Source organism: Peromyscus maniculatus, chromosome 22 (genome assembly GCF_049852395.1).
Source record: "Peromyscus maniculatus bairdii isolate BWxNUB_F1_BW_parent chromosome 22, HU_Pman_BW_mat_3.1, whole genome shotgun sequence".
Lineage (NCBI taxonomy): Eukaryota > Metazoa > Chordata > Mammalia > Rodentia > Cricetidae > Peromyscus > Peromyscus maniculatus.
Genome location: NC_134873.1, coordinates 51,868,826 through 51,885,132, shown reverse-complemented (window position 1 = coordinate 51,885,132; position 16,307 = coordinate 51,868,826). Strand labels below are relative to the sequence as shown.

Below are 16,307 nucleotides of genomic sequence, written 5' to 3'. Positions count from 1 at the left end.
ATTATGGCAGCTCTAGCAGAGTAAAGTGCATGCAAGCAGAACTGGAATAACAGAAAATGAAGTGGTGGTTTTTGGTAAGAAGGATAGTGTTCAGTAAAGTTGGTTTATCAATTTTTTTAATTGACTTAATTTAATTTAAAAAGAAAATATAGTCACCAGCTAGGGGAGATGGTCTAGTCAGTAAAGTGCCTGCCACACACATATGAGGGTCTGGGTTCAGATCCCCAGTACTTGTGTAAGAGTTAGACATGATGGCACACACCTGCAAAACCAACGCTGGTCACAGCTGGGGAAAATACTACAGAAAGATCCCTGGGGCTCGCTGGCCAGCCTAGCTGAATCAATGAGCTACAAATCAAAGAGCCCCAGGTTCAGTGAGAGACCAAGAATAAGGCAACGGAGATGGCTAGATGAATAAAGATGCTTGCCACCAAGCCTGAAAACCTGAGTTCGATTCTTGAAACCCACACAGTGAAAGGAGAGAATAACAGCTCTAAGTCCTCTGACCTCCACATGGCATGACAAATGTGAAAAGATCAAAGTAAGGTGAAGAACAACAGAGGAAGACATCTAATGTTGGCGTCTAGCTGCCATGTGCATGTAAGTGACTAACACAAATACAAACACACACACACACACACACACACACACACACACACACACACACACACACGTACGTATGTACATACGTTGTTGATCAGGGAGGTCCCCCAAAATAATATTCTGTAACTTCTGCTGGTTTCTCCCTAGAACTAGATGGCAAAGCCCTATGCCTGATGACACCACACACGTTAGCTGCAGGATATAAAGAGAATAAGTGGACTGGGCTGGAAGCTCCCTCGACACTGGCTAGCTTCACAGTGCTAAAAGTGTGATGAAAGCTACTGGAGGAAAATCGTCACTTATCTGTGGACCTTGTGTGCCTTAGTACCCCTGGCCAGGCAAGGTGAGCCCACTGGTACACGTGTCAAGTCTCTTATGGGGGTAACTAGCTGCTATTTTACTGGATTTGACACTGCCCCACAGAAGGGAATTTATGTATATTTGGTCTCAGGGCTGGGAAGGTCACAGGCCCTAGGAGAAGCTACTGTTACTGTTTCCCCAAAGCACCATGACGTGCCCATCAGAGTAACTAGTATGCCCACAGATCAGTGCCGCTGTTCCCTCTGGCCAGTCCCCTCTGGTCAGAACTCCTACTGTAGTGGTCAGCACACTGCGAACGACGACGACTGCTGGATACCCAGCCATGACTGAGACATTATATGACCACCTCTCTCCACGGCATGAGGAACACCGCAGAACAAGGAAAAGGGAGGAGGGAGGGGTGCGGACTCCTCCGCACGCCCGCCGTGGCTGTTTCGCTCTTGAACTCAGAGCAGCGGCACCCTCCCAGAGGAAGCACAGGAGGCTCCATCCTTCCCTGAGGACTCATATGCAGTTCACGGTTGATGGGGAAGAGACACTTTCTCCAGTGGGGTAGCCACTGGTAAGACATCCATGCTCCTGTAAATGCTAATGAGATTCACTAGGTATTCCTCTCCCACAGGGGGAATAAAAAAGACAGGAAAACAGAAAGGAGACTACTACTCAGAAAGAGGAAGTAGAATGAGTAGAGGAGGTCCATGAATGTAATCAAAATATATTAAGTACATATGTGTAAATGTCATAATGAAACCCATTTTTATGTGTCATCAACATAGGCTGTAAAAAAAAAAATTAAAACCCCCCAGGAGTGGTGATGCATGCCTGTAACCCTCGTACTTAGGAGGAATATGAATTCAAGACCAGCCTGAGTCTGAGTCCCTGTCTCAAAACAAACTGTCAGTCCTAAAGCCCTGAGGAAGAGTAAAGGAGGGAGGAGGAAAGAAGAGAGACAAGCGAAAGAGCAACCCAGCAGAGGGTATTATCAAAGCCCTGTGCATGTGTCAACATCCAGGTGACTTTTAAAGAGGCGCCTGCCCTCTCATGCTAGAACCCAAAGGAGATGAAGATGTCGGTCTATACAAAGGAGTTCAACCATGCACTGGTGAAGACAGACAGGAGATGGCTTAAGCAAACTGAAGACCAGACTCCTCACAATTTGGAAAATTAGCTACAAATATGTAGAGAAAACTAAAATGAGCCCTATGCAGTTATAAAAACCAAACACAGATATAAATTCATCTGTAGCTCCACATACACACTCCAGCTTTGACTGCTCTTTGAGAATGATAGCCATGTGTACAGCTATATAGAGCTGGCTTCTAAATACCATCCTCCACCAAACAGAACGAAGTCTCCTTGAAAAGATGGCCAATTCTAGGGCTGAAGGAGGAAGAACACAAGGTGAGCCTGGATCATCTTGTTGTAAGAAAGCAAGAAAACCTCAGAGAAAACAGAATCCAGCTTGCATGAATACCCACTGGCTAAACTGTGGCCAGTGTGAACCTCAAAATGAATAGCAATGGGTTATTACCCACTGAATAAAAAAATAGGACATTCTAGGCCATACAAATAGAAACAAACGATTACGGTGAAGGGCTGAGAAGCAGAACTTTTATACCTTCAAAATATTTACTTCCTACAAACCAAAGAGAAAATTAATGTTATAGTGAAAGACCTTAAATAACCAATAATAGGAGGTGCCACCTGTTAAGAAGCAAGGACATAAACACAGTTTCATTTAGTGGCATTTCTTCCCAAAGTATGTAACTTGAATCTAAGGGGAGAGGGGTATCAAGGTTACTCTACAACACTCTGAGGTCTGAAGCTTATGAAACACCATGAAAAGCCTAAAGAGCTGCTGCAGCTACAGTTCCAACCTGGATCATTTTGCTAAAAAAGAGGTTACATTAGACAATGTGAACTAGAGAACTGGACAGCTATGACGCACTAAGACTGATGCTCCAATACTGATGGTTGTACTATGGCTAAACCAACTAGTTAATGCCTTGCTTATAGGAAAAAAAACACAACATGCTAGGAGGGCAGCGGGCATCAGCTCAGAAACTTGGCTCTCAAACTGCCCAAAGTGCAAAGAAGATGGCATGCCCCTCACCATCTGCTGCCACACAACTGTCTACAGAGCCCAGGACAGGCAAGAAAAAAGACAAAATAAGCTGGGAGGAAGGGAGTACCAAGAGCACTTAGCCTGATAGATCACTTATTGAACATGTACACTATCTGAAATACATACTCAAAGTGGTCAAACAATCCATTTTTCAGCTAAAACAAGCAAAAAAGACCAAGACTGTTACATGAAATGTCCTGTTTTTTTTTTAAATTGTATATTTTTATTTTATGTTTATGGGTATTTTGTCTGCATGTATGTCTGTATATCACATGCATGCCTGGTGCCTACAGTGGTCAGGGCCCCTGGAACTGGAGTTATCGACTACTGTGGGTGCTCTTAACGGCTGAGCAGTCTCTCCAGTCCCAATTTCTCAATTTCTGAAATACCTAAAGGGCTGAACAAAACATAAACCGTTTGTCTGCTAAGTCTGAACCACAGCAGCCTCTGGCCCGAAGGCACATTTCTCAGAGTAAGGCCTCGGGATACAGAGAAGCCACATGATACAACACATGCAGCATTCTCACTGCCACAGTTTTTTCTCAAGAGTCTGCCCTGGAATTTTCTGAGAGACAGCTAGTTCCGTATTTTTTAAATGCTATATGTTGTAGAATATAGTGCAAAGTTCAGTTTTTAAAAATTCTGAATTAAAAAATGCCAAGGTTACAGAAAAGCTACCAGAATAGAAGTAATGAAAAACAAACACACACCCATACGGCTATTACCAAATTCACTTGCTGCTAACATTGTCTGTTTATCTGAATACATTTGTCGATTACCTATGTGTACATATTTACCTATAAAACATACCCATTTTTAATGAACCATTTAAAAGATATACACAGTAAGTGTGGTAGTGCATACCTGTTCCCAGCACTTGGAGGCTGAAACAGGACTGTGGCATGCGGGTGGTACAGTGAGTTCCAGTTCAGCCTGAGATACAGAGTGAGACCCTGCCACAAGCAATAGTAAGTTAACAGACACCATGGTCCTTTCTCCCTATCAACTACAGTTCATATTTCCTAAAAATAAAAACATCTCCATGCATAATTTTAGTATATTTATCAATGTTAGTAAGTTAAATACTGATATAATACTTTATCTCTTCTACCACATAAACTCTAATGTTTGTCAAGTCAATCAATAATATCCTTTGTTGTATTTTTCTCTCTAAAACATAGTCCAATGTTTCTTTGGTCTCCTTTAATCTGGACCACTTCAAAAGACTCTATAAAGTGTGTGTGTATGTGTGTGTGTGTGTGTGTGTGTGTGTGTATGTGTGTGTGTACTTTAAGTTTCTTCTGATTAGATTCAGACTATTCATAGTGGAGGTAAAAAAAAAAAAATACGGCACACAATGTCCACCAGCAGTATTTGTTCTGATTCTGCATTCACGGTGAGTCTGGCTTTGTTAGTGTACAGTTACTATTTTCCCCCTGCAACTAATAAGCACACAATAGGGAGAAATTTAGAGCCATGCAGACATCCTGCTTTTCATCAAATCCCCTTCTAGGTTTGTCAGTTATTAATTCTTGTCTGAACCAATTCTTGTTATAGTCTCAATATGAATTATTCATAGGAATAAACATAAATTTTTAAACTGAACAGGCTTCAACCTTCGAGTATAGCCCCATACGCTTGGAGTGCTGAGTGCAAACTCACCACTTTAGGACTACTGCACTGCAATGGTTTGAACAAGCAAGACTGGAGCAACCAGGAACAGACTCCAGGATAAAGACAATCAACCTGAGATGGACATCGAAGAGTGGAGAGAGTCTATTCAGAATCATTTAGTTAGTGAGTCAAGACAGACAACTCCATTTGAAAAGCTAAACTAGGAGCTGAAAAAAAGGCTCAAAGGTTGAGAACGTTGCTACTCTTGCAGAAGACCCTAGTTTGTTCTCAGCATCCACATAAGGAGGCTCACCAGTGCCTGTATCTCCAGCTCCAGGAGATCTGACGGTGTCGTCTGGCCTCTCGGAGCCCCTGAACTCACATACACATACAACAGAACTGAAAAATTAAAATACATTTTTAAAAAGCTAGAATAATAGATGGTAAATCTAAATCTTCTTATAAGTCAAAGAATCACTTGACAAAGTAAATAACCTATCTATTAAAATTTTATAAAGCTATATTGTAAGGTCAAAGTTTGTCTTCCTTCTCTACATTCAGGTCCTTAAGTTTTCCAAGAGATAGCACACTATTCCCTGTAACTTTTAATTGCTCCCCCACTTTCACACATCAGCATTCCTAGCTCCTCTCTCAGATAGAGCTTAGCCACAAAAATGTCTACCTCTTCAAAGCATGGCCCACAGGAAGTTTACACTGCAGTCTAAACCAAACACACACCACTGAACTAGCCATTATCATGTGGAGCACTGGCATTTTATAATCGTTCCTCCTGCCTTACTTAGTCTTTTTAAATGTTGGTCTTGACCATTAATAAGCTGACTTCAGAATCAATTAATAGGTCATACACATGACTTGCAATTCAAAGCATTACCCCAGAACCTGGACCATAATTCTTTATCAGACTTAATCAAATTTAATATAATCCAAGTATGGCATGAATCCAAGAAGTGTATGAATTATGGTGGTAGAAAAGGAAACTAGCCAGGCTGTGGTGGCACACACCTTTTGTCCCAGCACTCGGGAGGCAGAGCCAGGCGGATCTCTGTGAGTTCAAGGCCAGCCTGGTCTACAGAGTGAGTTCCAGGACAGGCACCAAAACTACAGAGAAACCTTGTCTCACAAAACCAAAAAAAAAAAAAAAAAAAGAAAAGAAAAAGAAAAAGGAAACTAAAAATAAGAAAAGGTAACAAGTACCAGGCACTGAGCACACGCCTTTCATCCGAGCACCCAGGAGGCAGAGGCAGGCCAATCTGAGTTCAAGACCAGCCTGGTCTACAAAGTGAGCTGCGTGAACAGCCAGGGATGCACAGGGAAATTCTGTCTTAAAAGAAAAAAAAAAGAGGAAGAGGAGAGAGAGAGGAGAGAGAGGGAGAGAGGGAGGGAGGGAGGGAGGTTGGTTAACAAGAAGTTTGAGTTGAGGCTAGCCTGGGCTACATGAGACCCTGTCTCAAAGGAGAGAGAGAGAGAAAGAAAGGGAAAGGAAAAAGATAACAAGAGATAAGAAGGTTCAAAAGAAGACATTTTTAATATGGCAGGGGGAAAAATGACAAGGAATCAAACATTATCCTGTGATTTCAAGACTGGGTGATAAAGTATTTCATGTAAAAATACACACACATTTATATAACTCAATGTAGCATTTATAAAATGGCCATGACTTAGCATCCTTGTCTATGATTTCAAAAACCACTATAGAGCCTTAATTGCTATTCTATGTAAAATGCAAATACAGTGTTTTCCTTATCTGAACACTCACCAACCAAAGGTAAAGTTTGAATTTCAAGTGTTTAAGTCAATAAAACTGCCATTTTATTTCATTTGGTTTTTCAAGACAGGGTTTCTGTATAGCCCTGGCTGTCCTGGAACTCACTCTACAAACCAGGCTGGCCTCGAACTCAGAGATCTACTTCACTTGCCTCTGTCTCCCAAGTGCTGGGATTAAAGGTGTGTGGCACTGCCATTTTATAAGAAGTAAATTAGAGTGATTTAACAGAATGATTCTACAAAAACCAATTAAGTTTTCAACAGTCAATCATTTTGAAAGGAAAAGCTGATTTACAAAAGAAAGATTCCAGATTTGATATATCTGTGAGATTTGAGGAGCCACTAACAGGGCAGGAATAGCAACACATGCCCAAAATGCCCGCACCAGGAAGGCTGAGGCAAGAACCTCCAATTCAGGGACCTCCAGTTTTAAGCTATGCAGCAAGACCCTGTCTCAGAAAGCAGTCACCACCAGAACAGGGAAAGAACGCTGGACTCTGTCACATACAGTGAGTTCAGGGGTTTTTCATTTGGTTGGTTGGTGGGTTGGTTGGCTGGCTGGGTTGGTTTGTTGGTGTTGTTGTTTTGTTTTTGTTTTTTAAAAAGAAATGTGCCAACATGATAAACTGAGAATGAAACACTGTCTGATTTTCAGTATTAAAATTCTGGGCATAGGAGAAGACTTATGCATACATCAGCCTGTTAACATCAGTTGCACACACACACACAGATAGAATATATGAAATACAATCTATCTTTCTATTTCTGTCACTGTTTAACTGTTTAACATGGACATAAATTCTTCAAGTTAATCCTTTCTCAAAAGAAAGGAAAAAAGAGCCTGCATTCATAGTTTTAGAAAAGACACTTCATACTCTCTGAACCTCAGTTTCATCTTTAAAAGGGTAACAATTTATTCTTAAGATCACATATAGATTTAAGAGATAAAGGTTCTTTGTAAACTACAAAGCACTATGCAAATTTAAGGTGTTAATGCTACTCTAAGGCACCCAGAAGTACAGAACTTTTGAGAGGTAACATACAGACACAGAAATCCACAACAGACATGCAATCTCCCACACTGAGACAATTGCTGCTGGGCTATTTCCTTGAACTTTTAAAAGGTTTGATCCATCTATTTAAATATCAAAATGTTTTCAAATTCCTATGAACAAATAGTGAAGTTTTACATAATATAGAAATGAGTTCTCATATACAAAACAGTTTTTCTATAGCTACTTCAGACTTAAACATAAGACAGATAGACCTAGTCATACAATCCCTGGAATTTGGACTGCCAAATGCATTCTTTGATAATTTTAACATTATAAATTTTTTTAAAGGCTTTATAGATATCTAGCAATCTCCATATGTTCGCTCTCAGAAATCACTTGCTTTGATATACAGCACAGCATTTTAAATGGTGCTTCCCTCCTCCATTTCTGGTATTTTACTTTTGCTAAGTAATGAACATCTCTAGATGCCTATTTTAAACCGGCAGTAAGCTCCTCAAGGACAAAAGCATGTCTTTTTGTGTCCTTTCTTTAAGGATAACAAGTATAGAGCTGTTTCAGCTATGGCATTAATCCACACATATTTAGCAATATTCTAGCTAACTCATGCTGTAGATGTTGTACCTACATTTAAGAGCTATTACTCACATCATGTTACACATAATCATCTTTTTGTGTGTTAGTGTGTGTGGTGTATGCATGTTCAAGTACACATAGGTACACGTGTGTGTGCATGCATATGGAGGCCTGATGCTGTCTGGCATCAGGAATCTTTTTGTTGTTGTTGTTTGTTTGTTTTGTTTTTGTTTTTGTTTTTCTAAGACAGGGTTTCTCTGTGTAGCTCTGGCTGTCCTGGAACTCACTCTGTAGACCAGGCTGGCTTCGAACTCACCGAGATCCACCTGCCTCTGCTTCTGGGTGCTGAGATTAAAGGTGTGCGCCACAGAGCCCAGTGGCATCGAGTATCTTCCTCAGTCACTTGCCACCTTACTCATGGGTCTCTCCACCAAAACCAGAACTCAATGACATGGATGGTGGAACTACAAGTTCACTGCCATGCCTACCCAGCATTTAGATGGGTACTGGGGATCTGGAACTCCTGTTCAGCAAACACTTTATCTACTGAACCGTCTCCCCAGTCACCACTTAGGGCTATCTTTGCTCTTCAAGACAACCAATAAGAAATTAAAAGTTACTCAAGGGAAAAAAATTTCAAATGATTACATGAAAAAAATGGCTTTCTGAATATTAAAAGGATGTTTAAAGCTAGATTAATATTTGAAAATCAGCCAGGCATTGTGGCATGTGCCAGTAATCCCAGCTACTGGAGAAATTTGGGCAGAAGAGTGGCGTGAGGCCAAGAGTTCAAGGCTAGCCAAGATAACATAGCATGCCTTTGTCTTACAAATAAATTAAAAAATTAACAAAGGGTTTGGTGTGTTGGGGCACTCTCAGAATCCCTAAACTCTGAAGGTAAAGACAGGAGATCAACCGTTCAAGGCCAGCCTCAGCTATGAATCGAGTTCAAGCCCACTCAGGGCCATGTAAGAACCTGCTCAGAAATTAAAAAGAAAAAAAAAAAAAAAGAACTCCTACATTGTTCCGTTAAGAAACCAAGATCTGAGCTGAGGATGTCGTTCAGTTGGTAGAGTGCTCGCCTACCGTTTATAAAGCCATGGCACCCTCATTACTCCATGAACCACCTGAACTGAATGCAGCGACACACGCTCAGTAGGCAGACACAGAAGGATCAAGGCCACAGCGACTTTGCCGCCAGCCTGGGACACATGAGAAAATGTTATTTCTCACACATGATAACCTTCTTGTATTACAATTTGAATTGTATATTGTAAACTGGCATGGCTAAGTTTATACTTTCTTTAAAATGCAAACATTCACCCTTAGGCTAATCCCAAGATAAATGTATTAAAATTAAATTAAAGCTTTTATTATGAAAAAATAATATCCCAGCGTGCGTAATCTTGCACTTGGGAGGCTGACAGCAGAACAGCCATCAGTTCAAGCCAGCCTGGGCTATGTAGTTAAGACCTTGCCTCAAGCATGGGGTTAAAACCCAACCTCCTCCACCACCACTGAAAGAACAAAACAAAACTGACTTAAAAACTTAAATAAGAAAAACATGAGGCTGGAGAGATGGCTCAGAGGTTAAGAACACTGGCTGCTCTTCCAGAGGTCCTGAGTTCAATTCCCAGCACTCATATGTTGGCTCACAACCATCTGTAGTGAGATCTGGCGCCCTCTTCTGACCTGCAGGGATACATGCAAACAGAACACTGTATACATAATAAATAAATAAATCTAAAAAATAAGAAAAAGAAAGAAAAACATGCTAAAAGAAGGCTAAGCATAAAATGTATCCAACCCCAACCTTATGAAAGTCACTAAGATCAGAAAGAAAAGTAGTATTTATTGGCGGTTTCCTACTTTTGCAAACACACCTGAAGTTTAAGATACATACTATGAGATGTTGTGTGCATACCCACATTAAGATGTGGAGGCAACACACCAAAATAATGTGGGGTAACATTAAAAACACGGTTTCCCAAGTGCTACCTTTTCAAATGACCCTAATGTATGTACTGAAAGTTACTGTACCCAGGAGAAATTCCAAGCACCTGCCAACCAAACTACCTGAAATTCATCAGCTGCAGAGTAAATGGGTCCTCAGCTGCTTTTACCTAAAACGAGGGTAATACAAGAAAACTACTAACTTTGACGTGACATCGAAATGGCCAATCATCTACCATTCCATCCTCCGGTTCCCAAAGCTACCACACAGATGTCTTACAAAATGCACGGACTGCATAGCTTGGGTCTGGAGTCTTTCCGATTTACAAGATGACTCACTGCCAGATTCCCTTCAATAATCAGCTTTTAAAGAATCATTCTGCTGATAAAACACTGAATTTTTTTTTTGCTTATAAAAATATAGTCTTCTCACAATTTTCCAAGAACCCATCTAGTATGTGAAAGCAGATCCAGGCATTCACTTCCTTGGGGGGGTTGGGGGGGACGGGACTGCTTTCAATATCTGTTACCCCCAGAAGAATTTCACATGTTTTGAATTCTTCAGTTGAAAGAGAAGTTTTTAAACATAAGTGCTTTCTTTTATATTAATGGCTCTCTTGATGATAAAATAAAGATCAATGTAACTCTAAGCTCCAGGCTAATGAACTGCAGGGAACAGAAACAAGAAATCTGGCAAGAGCTGAGCAGAGCTCTGCTTCAAGGCTACTAGTAAAATAGACCAGCTCCCCTCCCCCACGCCCAACCCTTTAAGGTTTTAATTAAGATGGGGCCTAGTTTTACTCTTCAAAGGGGACAGAAAGAGAAAGCTGGGCTCTTGCTAGCAAGTCTCTTCAGCGGGGGCAACTCTAGAATACAGACAAGAACTATTTCCTTCCTTCAGCTGACAGAGGTATGTCTCCCCTGGCCTGGTCAACACCAAATCTAAAGATAAGGAAAGTCTCATCACATACCATGCAAAAGTTGGCATCAAATCAATCAGAGTATTATTTTTTTTAAAATCCAACGATGGGATCACAAAAGATGGCGTGAAATAAATCTTTTCTAAAGTCCAACACTGCGCATCTTTAATATGCCATAAAAACAAGATTTGTTTTCCCAACTGCGACTCTCCTTCCCGCTCTCTCTCCTGGATTAGTTAAGGGATGAGGTTAAGTTTAACAAGGCATACACCCTTTCAAAACTAACTCAAGTGCTCCAATTGGTGAAAAGACACTTTCAAAAACCACAGAGGCTTCTGCAAGCCACCCAGGGTTCCTCAGAACCAACAAGAAGAGCACAAATGAGAGAAGATTCCATTACACAGAGATTATCACAGCTCCCCCCACCCCAAGGTACTCAAAAACTCAATTAGTTTTTGCCAAGTGTACAATCTGCACGTTAGTGGACACCAAGGCCAGCCAGTCTTCCAGCCAATATGGACTGGGGAATGAACCCAGGCATCAAGCTAAAAAAGAACCAATGAAAAGCTAATGCCTCTCTAAAAGGAGCCCAAGAATGAAATAACTTCACTATGTAAGGAATTATAAGACATCAAAGGTTAGATAATGGACAACAGGTGTCTTTGGAGAGAAACGAGTCACAATGAGTTACTCCTATTTTGGGATTTCCAGTCTCAAAGCTGTATAATAACAATGATTTTTTTCCTTCTCAAGAAAGTCAAGACGAAAACTGTGGATCTACTATTTAACAACTGCGAGAACCTGATGCTCTTGTACTTTGCTTTTTATTTTACTTTTTTTAATCCACTAATCCCAACCTTGTGTGGGCAGATTAAAATATGGCTTGGGGCCAGATGGTTTACTGATCCATGAACACTAACTAACTGGAGATTTATTATCAAGAAGTGGAAAAGAAAAGCATCTGAATACAGGCTACCACCACGCAAAATATTCAAAGTACAAATCAAATCCAGCAGCGGGTATCACGTAACTGCAGAATCAGCCAAAGCAGAATCGTTTCTCTCACCGTAACACTTAAAGCTCAGTCTTTATAGTAACTAGATTCCAGGGGCCTCAAAGAATCGTAATTCCAGACACAGGTACTGGCTACCCTGGAGATCGTCTGTTCCTCAGACCAGTCAGAAAATTTACCACCTGTATTCTGGTCGAAGGGAACCGTAACAAGGCACTTCAGCCTACCGAACAATCTATTCTCTTTCTCTCCATTCCACAAAGACAGCATATTCCAAAAATGGAGAATCCTTTCTTTCCCGATCGAGGCCCCCTTTCTTATGGATTCACTGGGCAGGATTACTTCTCTCCAGCATGCATGGAGAGAGAGCACACGCTTCTGCTTTCACTCTTAAAAGAGGGTACCCCAACACAGATGCACCTCTTCCTTTCCTGTATTGAGTAAATGCTCTCCACCACTGCAAAATGTTCAGAGAAGTGGAGGGAAGTTGTCAGTTACTGAGTGAGGGCTCCTAAATAAACCTCCAAATATAAAGGCTGACGAGGGGTGCCTCCAATTCAGAAGTGGGACTGGGGGGGGGGGGTTCCTACTCTCTGCGGAAAGGCTGCACCCCCACCCCCACCCCGCACAGTCCCGCCTGGAACTCCCTTAAGTGCAAAGATGTGCCCTGAAGGGGAGTCTGTATTTGATTGAAGGGGTGCTCCGACTTTAATCGGGGGTCGGAGGACGGTGTTAAGAAGACCGGGAGGGACGCAGCAGTTGCTGGCGGGCGGGGTGGAGGGGGGGGGGGTCGCCGAGGGGAAGGAGGAGCCCCCGCACTGAAGGGGGGCTCTGGGAAGAAAGGAGGGTCTGGAGGCGAGGGCTGCATGGGGGAGGGGCCGCCCGTCCGGGAGGCGGCGGCGGCGGGGCTGCACAGCCTCGCTGGGGAGGGGGGGGGGGGGAACCATGTGCGGGAATCGGCGGCCACCCCGAGGGGCAGCCGGGGAGCAGGGCCCCGCGGGACGCGCGCACGCGCGCGCGGGAAGCCGGGGGGTCCCGGGTTGCGCACGGGGAGTGGGGGGGACCCGGGGGGGAGGGGAAGTGCGAGCCCGCTGCCGGACTCACCGAGGCTGCCGGCGAAACCGTCCATCTTGCGGGGGGGAACGCGCCGGGCTCGGGGCTCAGCGGGGCGGGCGCTTCATTCAGCGCACCGACCGAGTGGCGGCCGCGGAGCCTTGACGCGCTCGTTCTCGGCGTCGCCCGACGCGGCTCCCGACGCCGCCGACTCCCGACGCCGCCGTCCGCCCGTCCGTCGTCCGCCCGTCAGCCCCGGGGTGGGTAGGTGGGTGGGTCGGTCGGCCGGTCGGTCGGTCAGTCAACCAGGTTGAGAGCCGCCTGCCCGGCCTCTCTCTCTCTCCTCTCTCCTCTCTCTCTCCCAAGCCGCAGCAGTGAGCGCCGCGCCGCGCCCCGCCCCCGCGCCCGCGCGCAGCCACGGCCCCGCCTCCGCGCACGCCGTCACGCTTCCGACCCCGCCCCCACCCTCCCACGTGACGGGGCGGGGCGGGGCTTCTCGCGACACGCCCCTCCCTGTGCCGGGGCCTCTGCTGCCGCCGCCGAGGTTCCCGGAGCCGAGAGGCTGGTTGGTGGCTGTGCTCGCGTCCTGGCCCGGGTTCGCGGCCAGTGTCCCCCCCACCCCCCAACGGGAAGCTGGGTCTGAGTGGGTGGGAGTCATGGGCATTCTGCGGCTTGGGAAACTCAAGTCCATGGTGGGACTCTCTCCCGTCTAGTCCAGGTCTGGAGTTCTCTTGAAGGGCGATAACCCCACATGGACGCTAATAGAGGCAAACAAGTCAAGAGAAGGGATTCCCCCTTCCGGAGGTTCCCCTCTCCTCTAACCAGGTGAGGAATAATAAATAGGGGCCAGACTTCTTGACCAGCTTGGGGCCAACACTACCACAACCTCAGGTTTCCAGAACAGAGCACAAGCAAGCGATGTTAGTGCTGGAGGAAGCGCTCATCTTCACCCAGTGGTTCTCAACCTTCCTACCGCGGCGACCCTTTAATGTTGTAGTGACCCCCCTACCCCCAACCATAACATTATTTCCATTGCTACTTCATAACTGTCATTTTGCTACTGTTACGAATCGTCGTGTGAATATCTGATATGCAGGCTGTCCCACACAAAAGGGTCACCAACCACAGGTTGAGGGCCACTCTAATGAGGAAGGAGACTGGATCTTGAGGATGAGGACATAGCCTGCCCGAGGTCATGGAGCCTGGTGGAAGTGCACCTAAAGGCCGGCTTCCTTCCTCTCCTTTTGTTTTTTCCATCAGGATGCAAGGCCACCGTTGTATAGCAAAGCCACAGGATAGCCTGTCAGGAAACTATAGCACAGATTTTTTTTTTAAAGTAAGCCTGAGCTCTAGGCCCACATCGATGAAGTCACCTAACTTATATAGGCCTCGCTTTATCACTCGCAAATTCAAGGGCTAGACTTGTAGCCAACGCATGTTCTGTCCTCTTCAGTCCTCCGGGTCTATCCCTTCCTCCTTACAAAGACATCGGAATAGTTTAGGTCCCCTCTAGGTTGAAGGATGTGCAGATTAGAGTAACAAAGAACTGGAAGGTGTTGGAGACTAAGTTGGATGTGCCTTTTGAAATAGCCGGTTTAGGAAAACGTAAGAATTGTAGGTTACAAAGGACAAACGGAGGAAGAATGGAAGAAACTGGAGGCAGCAACTGTCATGATGTCATGATGAAATGGTTGGGGTTGGGGATTTAGCTCAGTGGTAGAGCACTTGCCTAGCAAGCGCAAGGCCCTGGGTTCGGTCCTCAGCTCTGGGGGAAAAAAAAGAGAAAGAGAGAAAATGAAATGGTTGAAAAGACTGTTAAACATCCTTGAAGTCTACTTCTCCCCTTTGAAGCCTCTTTATCCCTAAGGGCCTGCAGGCGGAACCCACAGACAGATTGCAGTATCTGAGGCACAGGGTTTGCTCCCAGCTCTGGAAAAAAAAAAAAAAGAAAAAAAGAAAAAAAAGAAAAACCTTCCATTAAAAAATCTAAGCAAACGTCACAGCAAAACTAGGAGGTCGGTATTGTAATTGGGACCCCGCAAGGCTGAGAGCTGGCACCGTCTGTAGAGTGCTTTCTGTGTGTGGATGAGAACCTGGGTTCACACCAGCACCTACGCTTTTCAAAAAGCTGTGATGGAGTACATACACTTGCAATCCCAGTGCAGGGAATCCAGAGACGCCCGGAGCCCTGGGGCTTGCTGGCCAGCCAGCCTACAAAGAGAGCTCCAGCCAGGCCGACAACACAAAGCAGGTGAGGAGTTACACCTGAGGTTGACCTCTGGCGCACACACATGCACAAGCACACACAAATAAAAGGAAATGTGACCTTGGCCTTAAAAATATTTTTTTATTGATTTTTATTTTTCAAGACAGGGTTTCTTTGTGCAATAGCCTTGGCTGTCCTGGAACTCACTTCACAAAACAGGCTGGCCTCAGATTCAGAGATCCACCTGCCTCTGCCTCCCGAGTGCTGGGATTAAAGGCGTGCGCAGCCACCACTTGGCTAAAAGCAAATCTTAATTTAAAAGGAGGAAGGTAATTCAGGTTTCTTCTTGCATGGTAGACCAAATTTTTAGTTTTTGATAGTTGAAGTAAAACATGATTTCACACTTAGAGTAAGGCTATATATAGCGTTGCTACAGGTATTCTGATTAAGTTGATTTTAAAAAGGAAAATGTGCAAAGTACCGTGCATTTAAAAGTCTACAGTTTCTGCCGGGTGGTGCTGGCCTTTGATCCCAGCACTCGGGAGGCAGAAGCAAGCAGATCTCTGTAAGTTTGAGTCCAGCCTGGTCTATAGAGCAAGTTCCAGGACAGGCTCCAAAGCTACACAGAGAACACTGTCTCAAAAAAAAAAAAAAAAAAAAAAAAAAACCCTAAAAAATAGTCTACAGTGCTGCAAAACTGAGTATGTTCCTCACAGGAGACAATGTCTGTCTTGGCTTGACATCAATGAAAACCAAATTCTCCACTGACAATGTACTTGGCTAATGACTGCAAGGATCTTCCCCCTCAATCAGCTTCTGGTTCTGTGTGTCGCAACTCGTGCTTCTCCCACACTCCTCACATCCTGCCAGTGCCAGCCATATGTCCATATCATGTTATAACCTCTAGCCCTGAAACGCCATGACAGGATGCCAGCCAGGTGAGTCAGGGCAGTGGGCCACGGGAGCACTCCCAGAATCTGTTGCTAAACAGAAGTCGCCAGCAATGATTCAGTGCAAATGACTAGGGTCTGTGTGGAATATATCACTAAGCTTAACATGAAATGTATCCCCGACTCAACTTTCCAAAGCCAGATGCCCCAAATATCCGCTTATTCCGATACAGCTT

At 44.3% G+C, this 16,307-nt stretch overlaps 1 protein-coding gene across 10 annotated transcripts in view; it reads right to left on the bottom strand.

Moving 5' to 3' along the window:
* The window catches only part of Eml4 (EMAP like 4), a 132,209-nt gene extending 118,783 nt beyond the window's left edge, over positions 1-13,426 (bottom strand). For 2 of the 10 annotated variants that reach the window (XR_013046960.1, XM_016008817.3), the window contains exon 1: positions 13,027-13,370. Coding sequence is in view for 6 of the 10 variants with exons in the window: in XM_016008817.3 (XP_015864303.1) it covers positions 13,027-13,051 (25 nt within the window). In the remaining 4 variants the exon portion in view is untranslated. Of the gene's footprint in view, positions 1-13,026 lie in introns of all 10 variants that reach the window. The other 8 variants (XR_013046959.1, XM_016008820.3, XR_013046958.1 and 5 more) reach the window with 7 other exon arrangements.
* Positions 13,427-16,307: the final 2,881 nt, after the last annotated feature.